The sequence below is a fragment of the Saccoglossus kowalevskii genome, chromosome 22 (genome assembly GCF_978046115.1).
Source record: "Saccoglossus kowalevskii chromosome 22, keSacKowa6.1, whole genome shotgun sequence".
NCBI lineage: Eukaryota > Metazoa > Hemichordata > Enteropneusta > Harrimaniidae > Saccoglossus > Saccoglossus kowalevskii.
The window spans coordinates 5,480,128-5,502,496 of record NC_140662.1 but is presented as its reverse complement, the minus strand read 5'-3'; the positions used below and the strand labels follow the sequence as shown (position 1 = coordinate 5,502,496).

Below are 22,369 nucleotides of genomic sequence, written 5' to 3'. Positions count from 1 at the left end.
AAAACACGTGACCTTCAGCTGACTTTCAATAACCTATGACCTTGCTGCTTGCAAGGCACCTTGGGTAAAATGACTGTGCGCATGCGTAGATGAAAGCTTGCCCTCGTGGTTGAAAACATTTAAAATGTTGGTCTTGTTTGAAACCGCGGCTGGTTATGCCATTTTCAAGGTATGGTTTTCATTTTAGTTTTGCCAATCTGTAAATGTGATTTGAAGTTACTTTCATGGTTGTTATGAGAGTTGTTACCTGTTTAACTGAACGGAATGGTCGTCCAACGTGTGACACGCATGGGACACTGCGCTGCGCCATCTTGTATCTTTGAGCGATCGTAATCGTTTATCGTATAATTCCACCACGTGTGAAATAAAACTTCATTTTGCTTTTGTTTTTGATACATTGACAGGTCGCTGACATGCGTAACGCAACATGTAGTCGTCCGGCTTGTGTACTGTTTTGCAAGCCTACCAAAATTGCAATGACCTTGATCTTGATATGGAATACACCCCGGGGAATACACGTGTTTTCATCTTCTTTTTTTTCTTTTTTTTTGCAGCTTCTTGATGAAAAGAAGTTAAAGAAAGTTGATAATTTATATCAAGATTTCCAGACTGCTGAAGGAGCAAGTAAAGTGTAAGTTCATCATGTTCTGACTACTCCTTAAACTGCTTGGAACACCAAAACGGCAATATTGGCAGCCAGTTGACTGGTTTGCTATGCGCGTCTCTGACTAGCCCTGCGAACAGTGCTGTGTGTACGGGGACGCGTTCGGTTGATAGATATCCCCACCACAGCCCTGCGTACGGTCCGGGATTTTGAAAATATAACTTTTTTAATGAAATAACATGCCCAGGTACCAAAAATGATGATCGATTACCAGATATATCCAGAACTCCCAGTTCGGAGTCCGGTTGTGGATGAAATCGGCTACTTTGCCCTAAAAACAAACGCATTCTATCACGTGAATGAAATTAAAAATGGCAGAGTTTAGTGAATAATTCCTCAAGTACCTACACGTTTACTATTTGTCCGTCTTTACTAGTCGTTTTTTAAAGACATTTCAGTTTCAGATAACTTTGTAATGGTTGTTACGGATAACTATCGTCATTTCAACAGATTTCGACTGGGAAACTACTTATTATTAACTTATTATTATTATGGGGGGTACGCAGGGCTGTGGGGGGACATCTATCAACCGAACGCGTCCCCGTACACACAGCACTGTACGCAGGGCTCGTCTCTGACATGATTAGAACTGGTTTGTTCGAACCATTTTTTCCAGTGTGTTCATTTATGAGCATTATCACTAACATCAGCATCTGTGTCCTGACATTTCAGACTATTTAATTGTTTGGATAACTTTGCCATTTGTTATTTAGCAAGTTGTATGATTGAATGAAGTAATTAAGCCAATTGCATCGTGATTTTCTATTTACATTAAATGTGTCGGAGACTCCCATTATTAGTTTGATGTTGGTTTGACCCCACTGTATCGAGAGGTTCTCTACTTCGTGACTTAGATTTGTCTCCCAGACTGTTGAATTCACTCGATTAGAAGATAATATCAATTTTAAGGATAAGTGCTATTTACAATTAATCCTGAGAATTACTTATCATTCAATTTTATTTCAGTGTCAAGTTGAAACAGTTTGAAAAATTCAAAGACACCACAGATGCACTTGCTGGTAGGTAGCAACATATAAAATTGTGTACATATATGGTACTTGCATACAACATCGCTTGTCATTTGATTCAGTAATCTGGCTCAAATTAGCCGACATGCAGTTGTTTTTGTTTTCTGGGTTGGGGTGGCAGTCATGTTACCTGTCTGTGATGACAAACCTTACACCTCTCGTCTGATGACTCTGATGAGAACAATCTTGATGTCTGAGACAATGTAATAGATTGTAGACTTAGAGTACATGTTATCAATGCTATGTAGGGGTATTGCTAGGAACAAAAACATACCACCAATTTTAACATGCGTTCAATGTATCATCAGATTTAGTACACAAATGTGGGACCCATGCTGCGCAATATTTTGTTCTAAGGATCTAATTCAAAATGGCTGACAAGCGACCATTGTGATCAGAAATGTGGTTCCAGCGCCATAATTCTAATAGACAATTTGTAGTTTGTTACTGCATGTAGCGTTATATGGCATTAGTAGCACTGCAGGCTTGTTTAGAGTTTGTCAAACGTTTACTTGGTGTGATATCAAATGGATACTTTGAGGATTATCCTGGATGTTAAAAAATAATTATGAACAAAGGCAACAAAATAGTTGATTATGATGTATTTGGACAAAAATACACGACATAGAAACACACGAATGGTTCGTTGTGGTATTACTTGGTAATACATAGTGTATAATAAAACATGTATTTTCCTATCTGGATACTTTTACACAAAATGTGTCATGTCGTGATTCAGATTTAAGTACTTAATTATGATCTAAAGTTGGTGAAACTGTTCTTTTATCTACAGCTGCCACTGCAACCATTGAGGGTAAAATGAGTAAGAGTTTGAAGAAAATGTTGAAAAAAATAGTTGCCAAGGATGCACATGCAGAACTAGCAGTGGCTGATGCTAAATTAGGAAATGTTATTAAGGTAGGTCTGTCGCATCGGTAAAACAGTAATTAGAACAAGTGAATGAATGGAATGTTGTAAATGACTTTAATATCACTTGGAATTTATTTCTGAAGAATATAAATCAAATAATATGAGGTTATTACGAAGATAATGCAAAGTATGCATGAAGACAGTACAGTGGGAGTATCGACAGACACGCAGCGGAGGTTGATGCGACCGCGTACTGTCTTGAGTGCATACTTTGCAGTATCCTCGTAATAACCTTATTATACATCTTTTCCTTCCAGGAATATATCTAAAATGTTTATAACAGATTTAACGAACTTCATTGTTTTGAGTTTGATCAAACCCTGGGGGCACTATTTTTTTAATCTTAAAAGACGCTTATGCGCAAAATCCTTTCGTATTTGGAATTTTCGTTTCCCAATATGGTAGGATTAAAATACCCAATGCAATACCGCCAAATTGACACGCTGTAACGTATGGCGTTACGGTGACAGATGTATAATAATAAAATACATTAAGTAAAAATAAATATTGCTACCATAATTGCTTTATTAGAAGCATGTATTCAATAAATCAAAATTGGAATTGTTATACTGTGGAATACTTTATTTTCGCTGAAAAGGCTTTTTGGGCATTTTGTATGGAATTTATTTTTACTGTTATTTGATGAGTTTAATGTGAAATATAGGAGAAAAAGTATTTTCACTGGGTTTTATTTTCACAGAATTATTTCCTCAGTGAAAATAGCAAAAATAAATTCCAAGCGAAAATAAAGTATTCTACAGTATTCTGAATCATTCAAATATTATTTATTTTAATCATAATTTGTAATTATGGTGCTGCTAATAGAGCAAATACAGCATTTTATGTCTAGCTTGTCATTGATAATGAACTTCATCAAGCAAAAAAAATATTTTAATTCTTTAATACAATTTTGTTTTATTTGTTAATAGGAAAAATTCAACATTAGTTGTGTTTGCAACTCATCAATACACGAACTGATGAGAGGTATACGAGCACAGATGACAAATTTGATAACTGGGTTACCAGAGAAAGAAATCAGTGCTTTCTCCTTGGGTTTGGCACATAGGTAAGTGTTGCTGTCTTGTTTTGAGATGCATTTTGTGTTTCCAAGACGAGTTGTTACTAATTTTGGTCATAGAAAATTATTAATGAAAATTGGTTTATACATGCTCAGTGCCATCTTTTTCTTTCAATAGTTTATCAAGGTACAAGTTGAAGTTCAGTCCAGATAAAGTGGACACCATGATTGTGCAGGCAATCTGTAAGTACTGTATTGTATTTCAAGGTTTTGCTATCTGTAGTTGCTATGAACTGGATGTATTAAGCAGTAAATGAGCAGTGTTCTGATGTTAGTTAGGCTGTCATGAAGTCTGTGATGACAAACCTTACACCTCTCGTCTGATGCCTCTGATGAGATTAATATCAACGTCTGAGACAATCTAATTCATGTAATAGTTGCTTCTAAGAGGGAAAAGGTCAAAATTTGCAGCTGGTCTTGGAGCAATCTGATTAAAATCAATGAAGGCTCTGCTTTCTTTAATATACAGCTGCTGGTGTAACTATGTCTGACCAAATTATTTCGGAAGTTGTGTTCAGACAGTTTTTCTCTGACTAGATATTGTCAACATGAGGGCAGACCATGCTTACAAGCTACCTCTGGCATAAATATATTTTTTTTAACCAGATTGTATTATTGATTTACTGGTAAGAGTGGTGGTCGTCACGTCGCGCGTTTGAATTTTTTGTATGTATGTATTTTTGATAACCACCACCCTTTCAAAAAAATTACAAATAGGACATGAAAATCATTACTCAACTATAACTGTAAAAGTTTCCAGTTTATAGCATGAATTTTTTCAAATAATGAATTATACTTTTGTTTTCACAGCTCTATTGGATGATCTAGATAAAGAATTGAATAATTACATAATGAGGGTTCGTGAATGGTATGGATGGCACTTCCCAGAGTTAGGGAAAATTGTCACTGACAACATAGCTTTTGCCAAAACTATCAAGAAAATTGGTGAGTTGAAATGTATCATACAAAATGCAATTCGGATACGAAGCTCCGTTATAGATCTAAGTTTTTTTCTAGATGTAGTTATTTTAAAACAAAAGATATTTCAATTAGTACCACCAGAGGGCGCACCAAAATGACATGTTTTGCTTTACATGTATACAAATTGTTCTGATGTGTTCTGTCATCCTGGTGTTAGCAGTATTAGGTAATTGTACCGATTTATGAGATATTCAGATGGCATAAAACGAGTTTCAGATGGCTAACTTTTAACATAATAATTTTTAGGTGACCGTGTGAATACTTCCAGTACTGACCTCTCAGAAATGTTACCAGAAGAAATAGAAGAACAAGTCAAACAGGCGGCTGAAATTTCCATGGGCACTGAAGTGTCAGAAGAGGATATCACTAATATTTTGTATCTTAGTGAACAGGTGAGCTTTAAACTCTCACCACCATTGCTAACCTTTGTAACCTGTCACAAAGAGTCCTATTCAAAATCATATTGTTTCATTAAATTTAAATTTTTGCTCAAAATCAACTGTACCAAGATTGGGCAGACTATAATTGTCGTAGCAAGATGAATCAAATAATAGTAATTTAATTTTTCTTTCAGATTATAGAAATTTCCAATTACAGAGCACAGCTGTACGACTACCTCAAAAACAGAATGACTGCCATAGCACCTAACTTGACAATAATGGTTGGTGAATTGGTCGGTGCAAGACTCATAGCACATGCAGGTAAATTTTGTCAGCCTGATTTAGTGTATTAATTGTAAATTGTTTGGAGTGAGGTATCACTAATTTACCAATTTGAACTTCCGTTCCTCCTGTAACTTTATTGTTTGGAGTGATGTACCAAGTGTGTTTGCTGCATTAGTATAATGGTGTTTAATCCCACTTGGTAAATTTGTTAGGTACTTTCCATGGACTGATAACTGTTGTGAATGGTAACAGAAAAATGAACTGCAGAATTGTGAATTAAAGCTGGCCACTTGAATTGGCCTAGATTTGTTAACTGGTGCTTCCCGAGTAACGCTTTGTTTGTCTTTGACGTTCAGTTACTTTTATTGGGTTTGTTTGTGTAAAACATACCCACCAGTACTCTTCAAAATAAATGATTACAGAAATGACCAACATTGGATTGTTATAAGAGGGTTATCCTGACATGTAATTTGTTAATGTTTATCTTTAGGTTCATTACTTAATCTTGCAAAGCATCCCTCGTCCACTGTACAGATATTGGGAGCTGAGAAGGCGCTGTTCAGAGCATTAAAAACAAAGAAAGATACGCCTAAATATGGTCTTATTTACCATGCATCAATGGTGGGACAGACGTCGGCAAAAAACAAAGGAAAAGTAAGTAGTGGTAATGAAATGTGAAATACTTTATTTTAGCTGGAATTAATTTTCACTGAAAAAAAAACACATTTTGGTCGTTCTGTATATTTTCAGAGTTTTTGAATGTAAACCATAAAAAAAAGTATTTTCACTGGAATTTAATTTCACTAATTCTTTCCTTCAGAAAATGTCCTTTTACAGTAGTATTCAATTTTTAATTTTCTAAAATAAACTGCATTTTTCTAGTCCAGGCTTAATTATAACATGTAGCGATGCAAGTTTTGTTTTCAAGTTAGAGGGAAAAAAAATCAAAATAATGGTGGTCACAAAAATGGCACATGTACATATATATTATAAGCAAAGTCCTAGTCAGTATTCGAATGTGGTTGATTTAACCATCTATCACCTGATTTCTACAAACTGAATGTATTGCAACTGAACTAAAAGAACTAAAATCATGATTGTGTTGTGTTGTCGATGATGAATCAATTTAAACTGTTAATGTTGATGATATTGTAATTGAGTCACTACCTCCACTGAGACAACACAGCTCAAAAGTGGGAATCGAAATAAGCATCTCCCTTGCCTCGTCCTCGTCTGTGGTTACAGCCTCCTCGCTATTCTAGCTGGCATGTGTTATATTCCTTCCTCCTCCCTTCCTTGTTAATTTTTATCAACTGTATTATGTTGTATTACATAAAATAACTAAAATTTCAGTATTTCCTTTTGATGAAGTAATGTAATATGTGCATTGTTTTCTCCATTCCTACCTGTCTAGGTGTCGCGTATGTTAGCATCAAAGACGTCACTCGCTATCCGATATGATGCTTTGGGTGAAGATGACAACTCAGAGATGGGAATAGAAAACAGAGCTAAACTTGAAAACAGGTTACGATCCATTGAACAGCAAGCAGTAAGTTTATTTCTGTTAATTTTGGATCCAATGAATATTATTTCACAATTCATGTGAAAGTCTTGCATTGCAATATAAAATATGTAGATTGACGAAAACTCTGTTTGCTGTAAGTTGGAGTGAAAATTTGAAAAACATATTTTGTTTAGGTTCTTTATTTTATACACAACCATATCTCACTGTGGGAAGGTTGCTAGCTTGTATGATCAGTGCTGAAACTGTTTTCAGCCTTGTACATGCTGGTTTGGTCACATGTGCTCGGCAGATTTATTTATTCACCATGACAAAACTGCCTCTTATGCTGGTTCTGTGCCTCATTCCTGCCCCCTCGGAATATGTACCGGTAATCCCCATGACAACGTTCCGGTCAAGTCAAAGCATGTATGTATGTATATATATGCGTATGTATGTACGTACATACATACTAGGGTGAATTTGATGCATCAAACTTTCCAACAAACAAGCTGCTCTGATTGGTTAGACTGTTAGGTATTAGGGTTATGTAGCCAATCTTTTTAAATAGTTTTGCATTGACTCCAATGTTTTAAATGTATTCTGACAGACGAGGAGAATCAGTGGTACTGGAAAACAGCTGGCCAAATTTGGCAAATACCAAGGCAAAAGTGATGTCACCCCTTACAGTGTCGGTTTAGACTCGACGATACAAGCCAAAAAACGAAAAATAGAAGAGGTTGATACCACAGGAGAAACACCATCTAAACACAAAGCGAAGAAAGTCAAAGCAGAACCAGTAGAATCATCATCAGACTCCGAAGAAGCAGTGGAAGAAACGCCAAAGAAGAAAAAGAAGAAGAAAAAGGACAAAGATGTGGATGAAAGTGAGGAAACTCCGGCCAAGAAAGTCAAATTTGAAACTCCTACACAAGCTGGTAAATGGTTTCTTTAATCAAATTCCATAGATATAATGGATTATTGCTGGACCAAGTCTTCATTAAACTGAGATCTTGTGTGTAGTTTGCTTTATAGTGTTGTGCAGTAAGCAGCTTGGTCGTAATCTGGAGTGCCACATAATACATAAAATGGCTACCAAGAAACTTGCATATTTTGTAATTAGATTATGTATTGCTGATATTCATCAGTTTCTCCCTCGCCCTGTAGTTGGGTTTCAGTTTTAACGTGGGACCTTACTGGTATTTGCAAGTACTTGAGTTTTAATGTTAAATGTTGTTTTGCAGAAGAAACTCCTGGCAAGAAAGAAAAGAAGAAAAAGCAAAAGCAAAAAGAAGCTGAATCGCCAGTAGCAGAAACATCACTTGTGGAAACGGTAAGTAATCATATATTCCCCTTTATAGCATAGTTTTACTAAGGTGGCATTGCTAAAATTTGAGAAATTACTTACAAATATGTAATGTGCAAAATTTGGAGAACTAGAAGTTGTACAATCCTACAAAAACTGATGTTGTCGATGATGAATCAATTTAAACTGTTACCTATGTTGATGATATCATAATTGACAGTCACTACCTCCACTGAGACAACTCACAGCTGGTCCAGTCTAAGTCCTTGTTTCATAGCACCACCATATTGCATTTGTTTTTACACTTATATGGCAGGATTATAGCTAGAAGATAGAGTAGCATCTGTTCATAATAATTTATTGACTCGAAAGATGGCAGTCCGTAGTCTGGAACCACAGATTTGTTGTGGATTATGTTTTTATGGGTAATTTCCAATCAAAATTAGAACATATTTGTAGAATTTTTGCCTGTCAAATGAAATTTTATACCTGTTTAAAATGACAGGTACTGGCTGTTGGGCCGCTATGTGGATTTGCAGCCAGCCCCCTCATGTGGTGTTGCACCAGTAGAATGTCGTGTTGATGGAGCATCTCCTCTTTTTTGCTTTCTATTCAATATTCTCTTGTAACTTTTCCTGACATCCTGAATCAATTTGTTTTCTGAAAATTTATTTTATTTTAAATTGCAGCCAAGTTCAGAAAAGAAAAAGAAGAAAAAGAAAAAGAAAGATTCTGACTAAGATGTATTTATTTTATTGTTTTTTAAAATCATGATTCAAATTATTTTTAGATTGTCCAGTACCCGGGTAGATTTTATCAAAATGACATGAAAATGTAGCATGTGAGAAGGAACCAGGTGGACTTTCGTGGGGTTATATATAACTTGAAAGATTTACAGTAGATTTACTTTGAAATATGAAGCTTACAGTGTTCTCACTAGAAATTAAATTATGTGCAGTGGAATTGTTCCATCAGGTTATTCTACACTTGTATTGTCACTTGTATTTTCTTGCCATTTTTTTTAGACAACTTGTCTTGTGTAAGTAAAAAATGTGAGACAAAAAATTAGGCAATGATACAAAAGTGAGAACACTGGCTACATGATCCCTAACTGTAAGGTGATTAAGAAGAAAACTTCTGATAGTTTTGTTACGTACCATGGCATGTTAACGCAGTCAAAGAAGTAATGTATTTGCTCTATTAGAAGCAGTCTCGAATAACACCATGTAAACAAGTTGTGTGGATTATGTACTACCACTTCACCATGATAGTTTACACAAATTCCCATACTACTACTACTTGAGTATATACATTAAGCGCAAGGCACAATATTCCAAGGTTGCATATTCTAGAAGGGGTGTGGGGTACAGAATAATATTTTACAATGTGTTAAGAATTTGTACTCTCAGAAAGTGCCAGTATGTGTGACCTTTTGGGGGGGTCGCGTAAAGTGTCATGGGTGAACAAGAGTAACTTTTTTTTTGCTTTGGCTTGGGGTTAAAAAACATCACAAGTTTTCACAATAAAAACAAATATTTCTGCCCAGATTTTGGAAAGAATTATCATTTGTTTACAATTTTGTTATTGCTGCCAACTAATGTATTGTTTATATCTGTTGATGCAAAATATCTTCGCAGTCACTTTTAACAATTTCAGTAAAACCAGAAACTGAAACCTGTGTGTTTAGTGTTTTGTTTATTCTGGTACAGCCAAATAACTCGGTTTGAAAGCAGGAATGTTGTTTCCTGTCCCGACAATGCTTGTTCCTAATGTTTGTTTTTCATACAAATTTTGTCCCTTTTTCACAATCACAACATATATCGTGCAAAAGTGTAAATGAAATCACTTTCTTGTTGCATTTAAACAACTACTACAGTCTGGATATCTTATTTAAGTCTGCATTGGCATGCACACACAACTGGTTACAATAGATTTTCAACAAACTATTCAAAACATCGCTTTTTTTCCCCCCCTGTTCTCTAATTATTTTAAACTTAACAGACCCTTATTCTGTGATTTTCTTTGAAAAGCAAAGACTCATTTCACACGGTCATGATCTTCTGGATGACCAGTTTGAATGTCCCATTGAGTTGTACTCTTTCAAAACTTAAACGTGATGATAAAACATTATTTGCTGTGTTACTGTAAACTCTTAGAATGGGTAGAATTGAAGGAGAAAATGGTCAAGTCTAAAAGAAAAGATTAAAATGTTCCAAGCTAAGATGAAGAGGGGATCTGAATCTGCAAATAAATTTAGCAAAGTCGCATGTGATTCACTCGGTCTGAAAATTGAAATACTATTAATTAATTCAACAAAAGTAGAGCTGAGCTGGATCAACTATGAAGATCTAACAAGTATCAAGCAAATGAAAAAAAAGAAATGGTGGTTGAAATGGAGCAGTGTCACCTGGCAACATTATGAATTATTGCTATCTTTTCCAAATGGATTCTGTGAAAGAAGAGGTGATAAAGTTTTATTTAAGTATTCTGTATAGGAAACTTAATGTACTGTACTGTACTGTATTGTATATGCCAAAACAATTGCTGCACACTTGCATTAAATACTGTCGTTATTACATCAAAAAATACTCTTGAGACGTGAGCTTTTATGAAAAACTTAGTTGATCATAATCCAATTTATTCATCAACATGCAGTATGAAATGGCACGATTCAATTTGGAACTTTGGAAGTAATTCAGTCTAATTTACGATACATGACAGAAACGTCGCTATTCACCATATTTTAATACAAGTTGTTTAAAAAGGCTTGCTAAGTCCTCAAAACTTTGTTGTATCCTCAGAGATGTCATAATTTCTAATTGAGATCATCCACAGATCAAGTCCATTGCATAACAGGTGCATGGGATAAACATTTATATCTCAACTACCAACTAATAGGTGCAAGTCGCAACATACTTTCCTTAGAATCTGTCTATGCATCCAAATGCTGGTGTGCAACAAAATCCGATATGTCCAAGTGGCATGGTAAACGAAACGCAGGCAGGCCAAAAACCACATGAAGAACCATTACCACAGAACTTGCCCAAGCGAACCTGACCTGGAGTTGAGCAGAAATGTTGGCCAAGGATAGACAGGAGTGGAAGAACCTGATTGCAGCCTTATGTCTCTGCATGGAATAAAAACAACATATGGCAGGGCCGGAAAATACTATGCAGCGTCGCTTAGTTTTTGTATAACCTGTTGCACACTTTTGTGAATTCATTAATATCATGTCACCCAATTACGTACTAATCGTGCATTTTATTACGTTGGTCTATGGACTGACTCAATTGTGGTAATGTACTATTTATTGGGTAATGTCTGGCTCTGAGACGACCTTCTGAAATGGCGATCATTATTTAAGTTGAGTTTATTTAGATTTACATTGCGGTATATAAAATGTGCAATTATATACGGCGATTAAGTAATTAATACCCGACCTGAATGCGAACAAAAGAACGATGATGTGTAATATTGTTTTCTAATTTACAGACCCAAGCAGAACTTAAAATAGCGAATGTGTAATCTTCTCTGAGTGACGTATACATTTTAATTATATATAAATATTAACTTTTTGAATGACATCGTTTTTAGTTTTTTGTATGTTTCCATGACACCATGTATATACTATTTCCTGTCTAAATATGTCAAAACTATGAATGAAATACTAGTACAGCAGCAATGGTTTAATTCGATTAAACAATATTGTCTCTATTCATTATACCGGTCAACTTGACTTTGTGCCAAAAATACTTAATGACTTCCACAAAATGTAAACAAAATCGTAGAGCGAGTGTCTGAACATGGAAGGTACTAACGGAAATAAGCCAGTTAGGAGGCTTGAGTGACCACATGAGAGGCGTCGTGTCTCCTGTTAGTACCTTCCATGGTCTGAAGAAAACCGTGGTTGTGTGACGTCACGTCGAAACAATGGATTCAGCGATTTACAGCAAGTCTCAGAAGTATTGGGGCAGCCAATTTGCAAACTCGCTAGCGAATTGGCTAACTGCTTGGGTTTTGACTAAACGGCTGTTTTTCGAATCTCGCTGGCGCCAGTTTGCGTCCACTCTTTGCGAGTCTATATTGCATTAGGGGACATAGAATGTTTTTACGCATCCTCATCCTCCATGTCTGGATTCCCCTGAATGATTTGAGCCCGAAAATGGCCACAGTCAGCTGGCGTGATAATATTATAAATACGATTTATCCACCGATATTTATTATATGAAGTTAACCTTCTTGAACACTGCTTGAAACTAAATAGACAAGTTGAGAAACAGTTTCCTACAAATCAGGGAGAAAATAACAAACTTTCACACTCAGACGATCCGTTGGGGTAACATTAAGCCAACCGCTGAAAAAAATCGACCTCATTCGTCGTTTTTGTGTGTACACTAAGAGCATATAACGCTTTTCCTGGTGTTTTTTCAAAGCAAAATCGCCATCCAACTGTAAGACCGTCGCTGATTAGCTTCTAAAGTATGAGGATCGTTTCCCCACTGTTACATAGATTCGTGGGCGTTACCGCAAGACGGCGCTAGCGAGATTCGAAAGCCAACCGTATAGTCAAAACCAAAGCAGTTAGCCAATTCGCTAGCGAGTTTGCAAATTGGCTGCTCCAATACTTCTGGAACTTGCTGTAAGCAATGTTGTTTTTGCAGACACAATGTTTGTTGAAAGAAGCTCATACTTGCCCCAAGCATAGTTATGACCTAAACTGCGTCAGTCATTGAGATTGAATCTTTATTCAGTACACGTTTAAAACGTCCGTTTGGAAATAATTTGAGTATTACTTGTACAGCGAAGCACAGTATTTTTAGACACAGTAATTACTTTGATAATATCACGGATGACGTGCGACTGTCATTACACATCATGTTCTCTCTACAAATGTTTAGTAATGCAAGTAAACTCGTCGTTCTATTCAGTAAATTGAGTGTAGAATTTGTAGAGAAGACGCCGGTAAATTAGGAATAACGACTTGCCACCTATATTTTGTGACGAAAAATGTATACGTGTTTTTGGTAAGCACGGGTTATCGTTAATTATGTTATACTAATATTTGACAATATAAATATATTTATTACTTATTCTGTATCGTCAATACTATATGATTGATAATTTTCAATTATGTCTGCGCATAGAACCGAAGGTCAATGACGAAGTGTTGGACGAATTGTCAACAAACTCGGGAGATGAATCTAAGGACGTACATAATGGTACAGAAGTAGTGCGAAAACATGGAACTAAAATCAAACAAGAAAAAGAATACAACCAAAGAGAAGAAAAATGTCGTCGAATACGAAACTGTGTTAATAGATGAATCTTCGTAATTATTTGCTATACGTATTTTAATTAAAATCGCTTTATACACCGTATTTTATTGATTCTGTCATAGAAACTTTACATACCACAGTGCAACGCTGTTCTGTTTTTCACACTATGAAAAATGACGTTTAATATGCGAGGTGCACCCTGAGACTATCGCCATGCTAGAATGCGTTCATAAAGTTATGGTTAGTTTTACCAAAGTTCTTTTAAAGGGACTGTAGTTTTACCTTAAATTATAGCTGGGTGGCGCCCTCACAATTCTGCGTGAGATTTATACACTCCTTTGAATTCTCGGATAATACTTGTCTGATTAATATTTTTTCTTTGCACAAAGGTGAGTTCATTTCGGTTGAATTTCTAACGGCGGAGAATAAGACGTAAGTATATTACACAACAGTTCGCAATGGAATTAGGCACAACACATCACTACTAATACAGAAAATATACGTGCTTGGTATTTGTTGGTGTTTATCTCCATTTACTAGATTTGTGTAACAATCAGGCTGGTATTAATGCTTCCGATGTCGTTTTATTCATTATCAGGAAGCTTGACTTCTCATACGAAGATAGTCGGTATGTAAGTGTTCGTAAATGTAATATTTCATTCACACTTCATGGAAATGCTTGAAACATCCCGCCTCAAGTGTCATGACGCACAAAGCCACAAGAGGCCGGTAACTACTAACGGTTACGGCATTCTGATTGGTCAGTCACTTTCTAGTTGCTTGGCGTCAGCGTTTAGACTCGGGCCGGAAAGCAGGGGGTTCCTTTTACTCTCGAAGGTCTGGCGAATAAAAACCTGTTTCTTTTGGTATAAATTTGCACAGAAACAGCGATAAATGCAAGGAACATCTTAAATATGTAAGTCTGACCAGTCAGAATGATGGGCAAGTCTTCAGACTTGTTTACAGAAAACGAATATTCAAATTACGTCACGTAGTCAAGTGATTTTGGGCCGGAATCACGGCCAAGTGGAACAAAATGGCAATTACTAGTTACCTGCGTACTACTTGCCATTCGCAAGGGACGACGGGAACCAGCGAAATAAATAGAATGATTAAGTACGGGTTTAAAAAAAGGCATCTATACAATTTCGAAAAAAAAAAAACGTTCTCAGTAATTGTGATCTTTGAAATATATGACTACCATTGTAAGATTGCGATAAGCTCATATTTGAAGTCAATACGAAGCTACTTATAAGATTGTATCTGATTGGCTACTCAATCCTAACAGTCAGACCAATCAGAGAGGATCTTGTTTGTTTGTGGATTCTGTTTGACGTATCAAATTCCGCCTTCTATAAATGCTTCGTCACAACTGTAACCTTGGAGACGACACAGTGATCACCGGACGATTCTTTCTATTTGTTATTCCATGTACAAAATGTATTCATGATTCTGTTCAACTTGTTTAAATAGTGATTCTAAGCAAACTAAACGGAATAAACAAAACAGATGAGCTTTCAATGATCCCATAACGAGAAATATCCCCTGTCATGTAAAACAATATTGATAAATAATGGCAATAAAATGACTACCGATGGGATAACGTAAACACTTGGCCATATTTATCCATATGAATAATTTGACGTGTAATAACGTACCATGTCACCAACAACAAATTTGAATCAGTATTATGTATCTGTAATTAGATATTTTGTAGATTGATTTTACAAAAAACAAAACAAAAAAACACGGAAACAATTATCTCTATTATGAAAGTTCTATGAACCATGTTACTCGCAATATAAGCCTGTCGTGTATGGAAATGCATATAGTAATCGGGTGTAATCTTGGTAAAAATTGAAGATTAACCCTGGAGTGTGGTTAACAACTTAGAAAAGGTTCTTGTATATTATGGTGAATATATTTTGACATCAATGATTCAGTGACGAATAACACTAATACTTCGGCCATGTGCGTATATTCTCCTACCGTAACTTGAATAAACAATCACGCCCAACAACTTTGTTATTCCGATGTAGAATAGCTTTAGTTAATTAGACGAGCCCTTATCTAACACAATACTCAGTAAGACTGGCCGTGATTGCGGTACGTTTAAGCTTGAATAAAGGACTACTTGTTGCAGTAGTCACATATGGTATATTTTCTGAAATTCTTTTACATTTACAATGACTGCACCAGCATCAGTTGTAAACTTTTCGATTCCATGATTTTGATTCCATTTTTCATTGACTACTTTAGTCTACAATTAGTGTTAACAATCTACAGAATCACTTGAAGCTAAATAATTGTTTTATAAGCACTACAATATCAGGCGCGTATAACGACTATTAGATTATTTCAATATCATTCATTAATTCATTCATTCAATTGGAGATTTTTGTATGACATAGCGTTGATATTCCAAATACATAAGTTATTCTGGTTCTACCACCATAAAACATTTTAGATTAATACACGTGCAACTACTTTAAGTACTCATTAACGAGGTGAATTACACATTGCTACCAAAGACCTTTCTCATCACACAGAAACCACAGCACATTGATTAGTTTTTAGCATTCCATTCTATATCATTGAGTAGTTCATACATAATGTGCCATGATAGTCTATCGAATCCTGCAATAAAACCATTCTTACTAGCCTGACATAGTCAGGGCTAGTTATTGCGCCCTCACAGATGGGTGCAATTGGACGCTGTTTGCGTGACTTTGCCAACCGTGTAATAACACTCCTCGATATATTACGACCAACAGATGGCGCCCCAGAATTATAGCTGCAGTCTTGTTAGTGTAAATATATTATGGTAAACATTGCGTTGAATATAACACGTGTGATGTGAGATCTCTAACAATACTATCTTGTGGAAAGCCGTAAATACGAGAATTGCATTTCTGAGCATATGCAATACAGCGTGTACAAAGCGCATGTGCTAATTCAAATCACAACAAGGACCGCGTGGAAGTAATCTAAAATTGTTATATTTATTGTACATTTTATACACCTACATATAATATTATTGCGTATGCACTCAAAGGATAATTATTCTACATAAAGGGGTATACCAATGTTTCCACCACTATCTGATATCGTACATCTGGAAAGACATAATAAGTATAGATTTAAATTAATCATACATTCCATAAATTTCAAACGTAATGTCCATGCAGTTTAGTTAAAATATTTGATTATGCGTAAATTTATTTTCTTCTAATTTATGATTGTATAGAAAATTGCAAACGTAGAGTTAAACCACGATCTGATACTCACTCTATCATTGGCAAATGTTGGTGGAGTTTTTTAAACGTATATAATGCTTTGTTGGTTTAATCTAACTTTGATTTTAATTTAATGATTGGAGATAAATTCAAGGGGCGAGTTTTGGGTTTCCCTCTCAGGATACGTTATATGGTTTTCCGCTATGTTAAATGTAATCCGACTGTGCGCAATGAATGTTTCCAGCAATTAACATATAATCAGCTTAGAACACATCGGCACCTTTGACTAACAGTGAATATAATTAACAGCAGTGGTGACCACTTCTCTGTAACATGTACTGTGCCATACATCAGCTGAAACACGCCGCTCAATTGAACTCATTGGTTATTTTTGTGTCTAAATAAAGAAACCCAGACCCTAAAATGTTTGAAAATTGTTGTCTGTTACTTACCGATGAGGCAATTATACGGTAATTTCTGGTCCTCACATTTCTAAGCACCTGTAGATAAATTCAAATTGGTGACTATTAGCTGATATCACACGTAAACAGTGAGTAAACGAATGACAAATCAGTATTTTAGCCATGGAAGCGATTATTATTTCAAACTTAAAATGTTGCTATAGGAGTAGTCAAATAAAAGCTCACGTGACACTAAAACAAATAGAGTTATTGTTGATTGTTACAATGTAGCTTCTTCTATATTGATTTTAGAGAATGTTACACAATTATACAAATAGTTTATTCTACTCACAATAGTAGCTGATATCAAGGTATTTGTTGATGTCAGAGGGACATGGTAGACCATATATGGCGAAGACTGTGTTGAATTCACAATCACTTTTGCCTTCACATCGTTCAGACACCTCATCAAGCGTGCTTGTAGTGAATCTGCAGTGCTCAGGGTAGCCAGGTTGCCAACCACACACGTGCTTGTATCCTCGACCGTACTGTGCTGTAAGTATGTGAATCTTGCCATGGCTGCACGAAAGATAAGCTCTTTCCTTCTGGCATGTCAGGCTTGATTTCACGAAGGCATAAACAGATCGGGCATTATCAGCGTCCGGGTTATCACACTGATCTGATAATCCGTATCGGTCATAGGTGTCGGCTGCTGTCAGACCAGAATAGCATTTATAGGCGTTTTTAATACCAAAAATTTCAAATTTGTCGGCCTTCTTTGCACATGCATCAGTTAGGTCTTGTGGATCTTCAGATTCAGGGAGGGTTCCAAGCATTTTCGGAATAGCCTTCTCTTCCAATTGATTTCTGTCAGTCTCTTCGTAACATCCAAGCAAAACTAATTCGCGGTAAGCATAATTTAAATAAATTAGAGAATATTATCAACATGTGGTGAACTGTTTTCAACAAAAATGCAAAAACACATATTATATTTAAATCCTACATCACAACAACGACATCCCTCTAATTATATTAGGTATATCAGATGAAGGAACAATAAAACCCATAATGGAAAAAGGATGTGAAATGGAAAAAGACACACCCCACAAAAGAAGCTAAGATAAGTGTATACAAATATATTTTATGGTTAAACCTAAAATGACCTACACGTGAACTATCGATAACATGTATGCTATTTATTCGATATCCGCTACTGCATTATATCTTCCTAACGTTAGAATATACTATTATGATATTTTGGCATTATTCCTATATTCAGCACACTGTCTTCATCAGAGCACTAACCAGTAGAAGTATTATATGGAAATAATCCTTGTGAGTGCAAAGCAAAATGTCACACCGAATTTAAAAAAATAGTTTTCAAATATAATATCATATTTACATTAACATTAAGTGGCTATACATTTCAATAATAAAATGCAAACAATTCAGGTCTCCAAAAGCCGTATTCAGCACATCAAGAAGTTACCGCTGTGTGTCTAAAAAACTTGAAATCACTTATGTCCGTTCAACTGTGCGAATCGATTGTCAAATGGCCATAGAATGAAATACACTCTTCGAAATAGGACAATATTTTGAGACAAGATCAGTTGTTCTGTTGCACTTGAAATGCACCTGATAACAGCCTTGTATACATTATACACATTAGATTCCCCTTCTCAAAAAAAAGACAAACATACCGTATTTTGGAAACCAGGGTTGACCACCTGTATAAATGAAGTAATATATAAAATCAGTGATTGGTTGAAATCGACGTATACAACGCGTGTAAACAACTTGTTTATTATCATAAGTTTCGCACGCACGCTGTGCGAAGACGACTTTTTAAAGTTTAAAAACGGTGAATGTACATGAAACGAATGAAAAAAATGGAGTGAAAAAGAAAAAAAATATATTTTATACATCGCTCATATCATCATGCCATCTATTATAATGAGATAACTTAACATTTTAAATACAACCTTGATATATACGGAATATATACTCACAATAATAACGAACAACGAGATGTTTTGGAGCATCAGGGCAGGGGTCGCCATATACAGCCATGACGGTGTTCTTAGTACATGTTTTTTTGCCATTGCATAAATCTTTCACTATGTCTAAGGTGTCGGTTGCGAAACACTCGGTGGATTCCTCACCCTGGTCACCACATTCCTCACCCAGCCCATCGCCACGTCCATAGGTTGCAGAAACAACCTGAATTCTGCCATGGTCACAGGTGAGATTCATCAAAGGCAAAAACAGACCTGGACGATCGATCACCATCAGCGGATATACTACAGTCATTCGATGGCCCATGTTTGGCATAGGTATCGGCTGCAGTCAGACCTGAGAAACACTTACGATTTGCCTTCAAAGCGAATATTTCAAAAGCATCATTCCGTCGGTGGATCTTCTTGGCACATTTGCGAATTGACTGCTCTGGTGTGAGGTCGTTCGGGAGCCGTCCACCAATACTAATGGGAATCGCCCTGTCATCCAAGTCTTCGTAATAACATCCGACCGCAACATACTCTAAGTTTTCAAACAATATATACTTTTTTTAAGTGGTTGTACAATTTTCTTTTGTGACCTTACATTTATGTAAATTAGTGAATGCATTTTAATAATATGATCATTAATTTAAAATATAGCAAATTTTTAAAATACATTTGAAGAACAAAACATTATCGACGATGTGATTGGCCACGGAAGCGCTCCATCGCAAGAAACCTCAATTTAGAGGTAATGTGTATTACATTAATATTCTTGGCAGGGTAGATTCACGTGATTTCATGGGTTAGGTGAATATACTATTCACTTAACAGCTCATTAGCATAAATAAATAAGTCAGTGGTGGAAATAAAATAAGTTGTCAATGTTGCAATTACTCTATGTATTTGGAATAAAGTCTTTAAGTCCAGGACTTGTAGTTTCACTTGAATGAAAATAAATGATTAGATTATGCAAACATTGTTTTAAAAAACATGTGTGAAATCAATGTTAACTTACCGTCCAACTCACATAGTGCAGGTACTACTGCCAGTAATAAGAAAATCAATGTTTTCATGGCTGTGAAAAAGTATGGCACATATGTGTTAATAAACGAATATATATAAACCATATGTACGGAGTGTATACTTATGTTTATCAATTCCAATGTACAATATGAAGTAAAATAGCTCATTTGATCATTGACAGAGTGGTGTTGTTTTGCGCTCATAATCGGTAGAGTACGAGTTCAAGTGCAAATCAGATCTGGAGGGTGACCACAATAAGGGATGGTTTTATGTATTTGGTGAATGTGTAACAGTCTTATTCGACAAAAAAATGAATTCGGACAGACATTCTGATGCCGATATTATGATAGGAAGTTAATCACATAATCCTGCAACGTAGTTCCAAAGATCAATTATGTTCTCTGTTGCAATTTATATATCACAAATGTATATGAATCGACAACTTCCAAAGAGGCGTATGTCACAAATCAATTCTCGATCAATATGTCTAAATGTAAACAACCCAGCCTCGCCACAAAGTGTGCCATTAGAAATATCTTTCACATTCATTGTTACCACGACACATCTAGCTGTGCATAACACCCCACACTAACCTGATTTTGATTATTCAAATGATTGAGAAAATTGCTTAAAATTGTGTTATGAATTGGAATGTGCTATGCCCTTGTTTTGCCCTAATCATTATAGATAAATGGCAACAAGATTTAAGAAAAGAAAGAGTGCTCGGAACATTGTCATACGCTCATGGCGTTGTATTATTAGACATTGTTGGATACCCCAAATAAAATCGTCTCCCCGTCGTATATTCATTCATTTTAAGTAACGTAGTGTATGGCTGTTTCTCCCACAAAACACATAACCAGCAAGGTTCACGGAATAGTAACTGCAAATGCAATACTCACTTTCAGAAAAAACTGTAGTGCTCAGGGTAGCCAGGTTGCCAACCGTGTCCGCATCCTTGACCGTGCTGTGCTGTAAGTATGTGAATATTGCCATGGATACATGAAAGATGAGCTCTTTCGTTCTGGCATGTCAGGCTTGATTTCACAAAGCCATAAACAGATCGATCATTATCAGTGTTGCGGTTATCAAACTGATGTGATAATCCGTAGCGGTAATAGCTGTCGGCTGCTTTCATACCAGCATAGCGTTCATGGCTGTTTTAATACATACAAGTCATTGAAAATGACACAGTTCCTGTTCAAACAATTGAAATTAATCTTTATGTACCAAACCTGGTTTGACAACATTCAAGTAATTTACAGTGCAATGATCAAGTATGAGCTCTTTCAAAAACATTTTCCAATGCAATGTGCAATATCTGAAACACAGTGTCAAGGTCGAAGTCAACTTCAGCAAGGCATCCCGAAATTGATGTGCATGGAGTAAAGCCAAAATGATTTGATTTTGAATGTTAGGATAGGTTTTAAAATACAATATGTCCCATATTTAGTGTGTTATCAATACTTACACTGTTACAATTAGCAGTATCCATAATCATTGAATATACCAATGTTTCAAAACTGTTTATTATGCATATACTGGCTTCAGAGGTGGCACCTAAGTATTTAAGTTACACTAGTCATTACATGAAAACAGTAATTTACCTTGACCTGTTATTTCACAGTTTGACGTAGGACCAGGATTACATTCTATATCACTACTTAGCAACATAATCATTGTACAAATAAAGTTGCATACACCCACACAGAAAAAAGTTGAGTATCTTTATCATAAACTTCAGTTTGTGTACAATAAAAAAATCAAAAAAGAAGAATTTAATTGAAGTCAGCAAGTCTTCTCTGTAATATAGTTTTGAACAATGTAGCACTATAATATTGGATATGGTGTTTTCTTCCAAATATTGATTCTGTAAAATACACACACACACAATTACATTATAACATTCTCATAAAACCTTACAACAATAATAATTCCGTCATTACTTTCAGACGTACATTTAAACAAATAGGTTTAAACAAGTGACCATGACTATAGATGGCGCTGTGACAGCGACATTAACAAATCTGTACCTTACAATACTGATAACCGAACAATATAGAAGATGTTTACTCCAAAAAGTGGATGAGGGACATTAATTCAGAAAAATCGGATTCAGAAGATATTAATAAACGTCGCACCCACAGGACATTTATTAAAACAAACTTCACAATGGAAAACTATTTGATGGATGTGAGTAATTCAATTTATAGGAAATATATTTGTAAATTAAGAATTAGTAACCATCAACTTATGATTGAAAAAGGGAGATATACTAGA

General features: G+C 35.6%; 2 protein-coding genes across 2 annotated transcripts; one reads left to right on the top strand and one right to left on the bottom strand.

The window, feature by feature from the left end:
- Positions 1–41: 41 nt before the first annotated feature.
- Positions 42–9,139, top strand: LOC100370522 (nucleolar protein 58-like). Its single transcript, XM_002737696.4, has 14 exons — positions 42–169; positions 555–631; positions 1,631–1,683; positions 2,486–2,610; positions 3,552–3,688; positions 3,819–3,883; positions 4,511–4,645; positions 4,928–5,073; positions 5,256–5,382; positions 5,837–6,000; positions 6,761–6,895; positions 7,458–7,785; positions 8,092–8,180; positions 8,843–9,139. The coding sequence occupies exons 1-14, from the start codon at positions 125–127 to the stop codon at positions 8,891–8,893; spliced, it is 1,677 nt and encodes a 558-aa protein (XP_002737742.1). The 5' UTR covers positions 42–124; the 3' UTR covers positions 8,894–9,139.
- Positions 9,140–17,410: 8,271 nt separating this feature from the next.
- Positions 17,411–19,388, bottom strand: LOC146728644 (L-rhamnose-binding lectin CSL2-like). Its single transcript, XM_085496142.1, has 2 exons — positions 19,076–19,388; positions 17,411–17,964 (listed from the first exon to the last, which is right to left on the bottom strand). Exons 1-2 carry the CDS (start codon positions 19,386–19,388, stop codon positions 17,411–17,413), a joined length of 867 nt encoding a protein of 288 aa, XP_085352268.1.
- Positions 19,389–22,369: the final 2,981 nt, after the last annotated feature.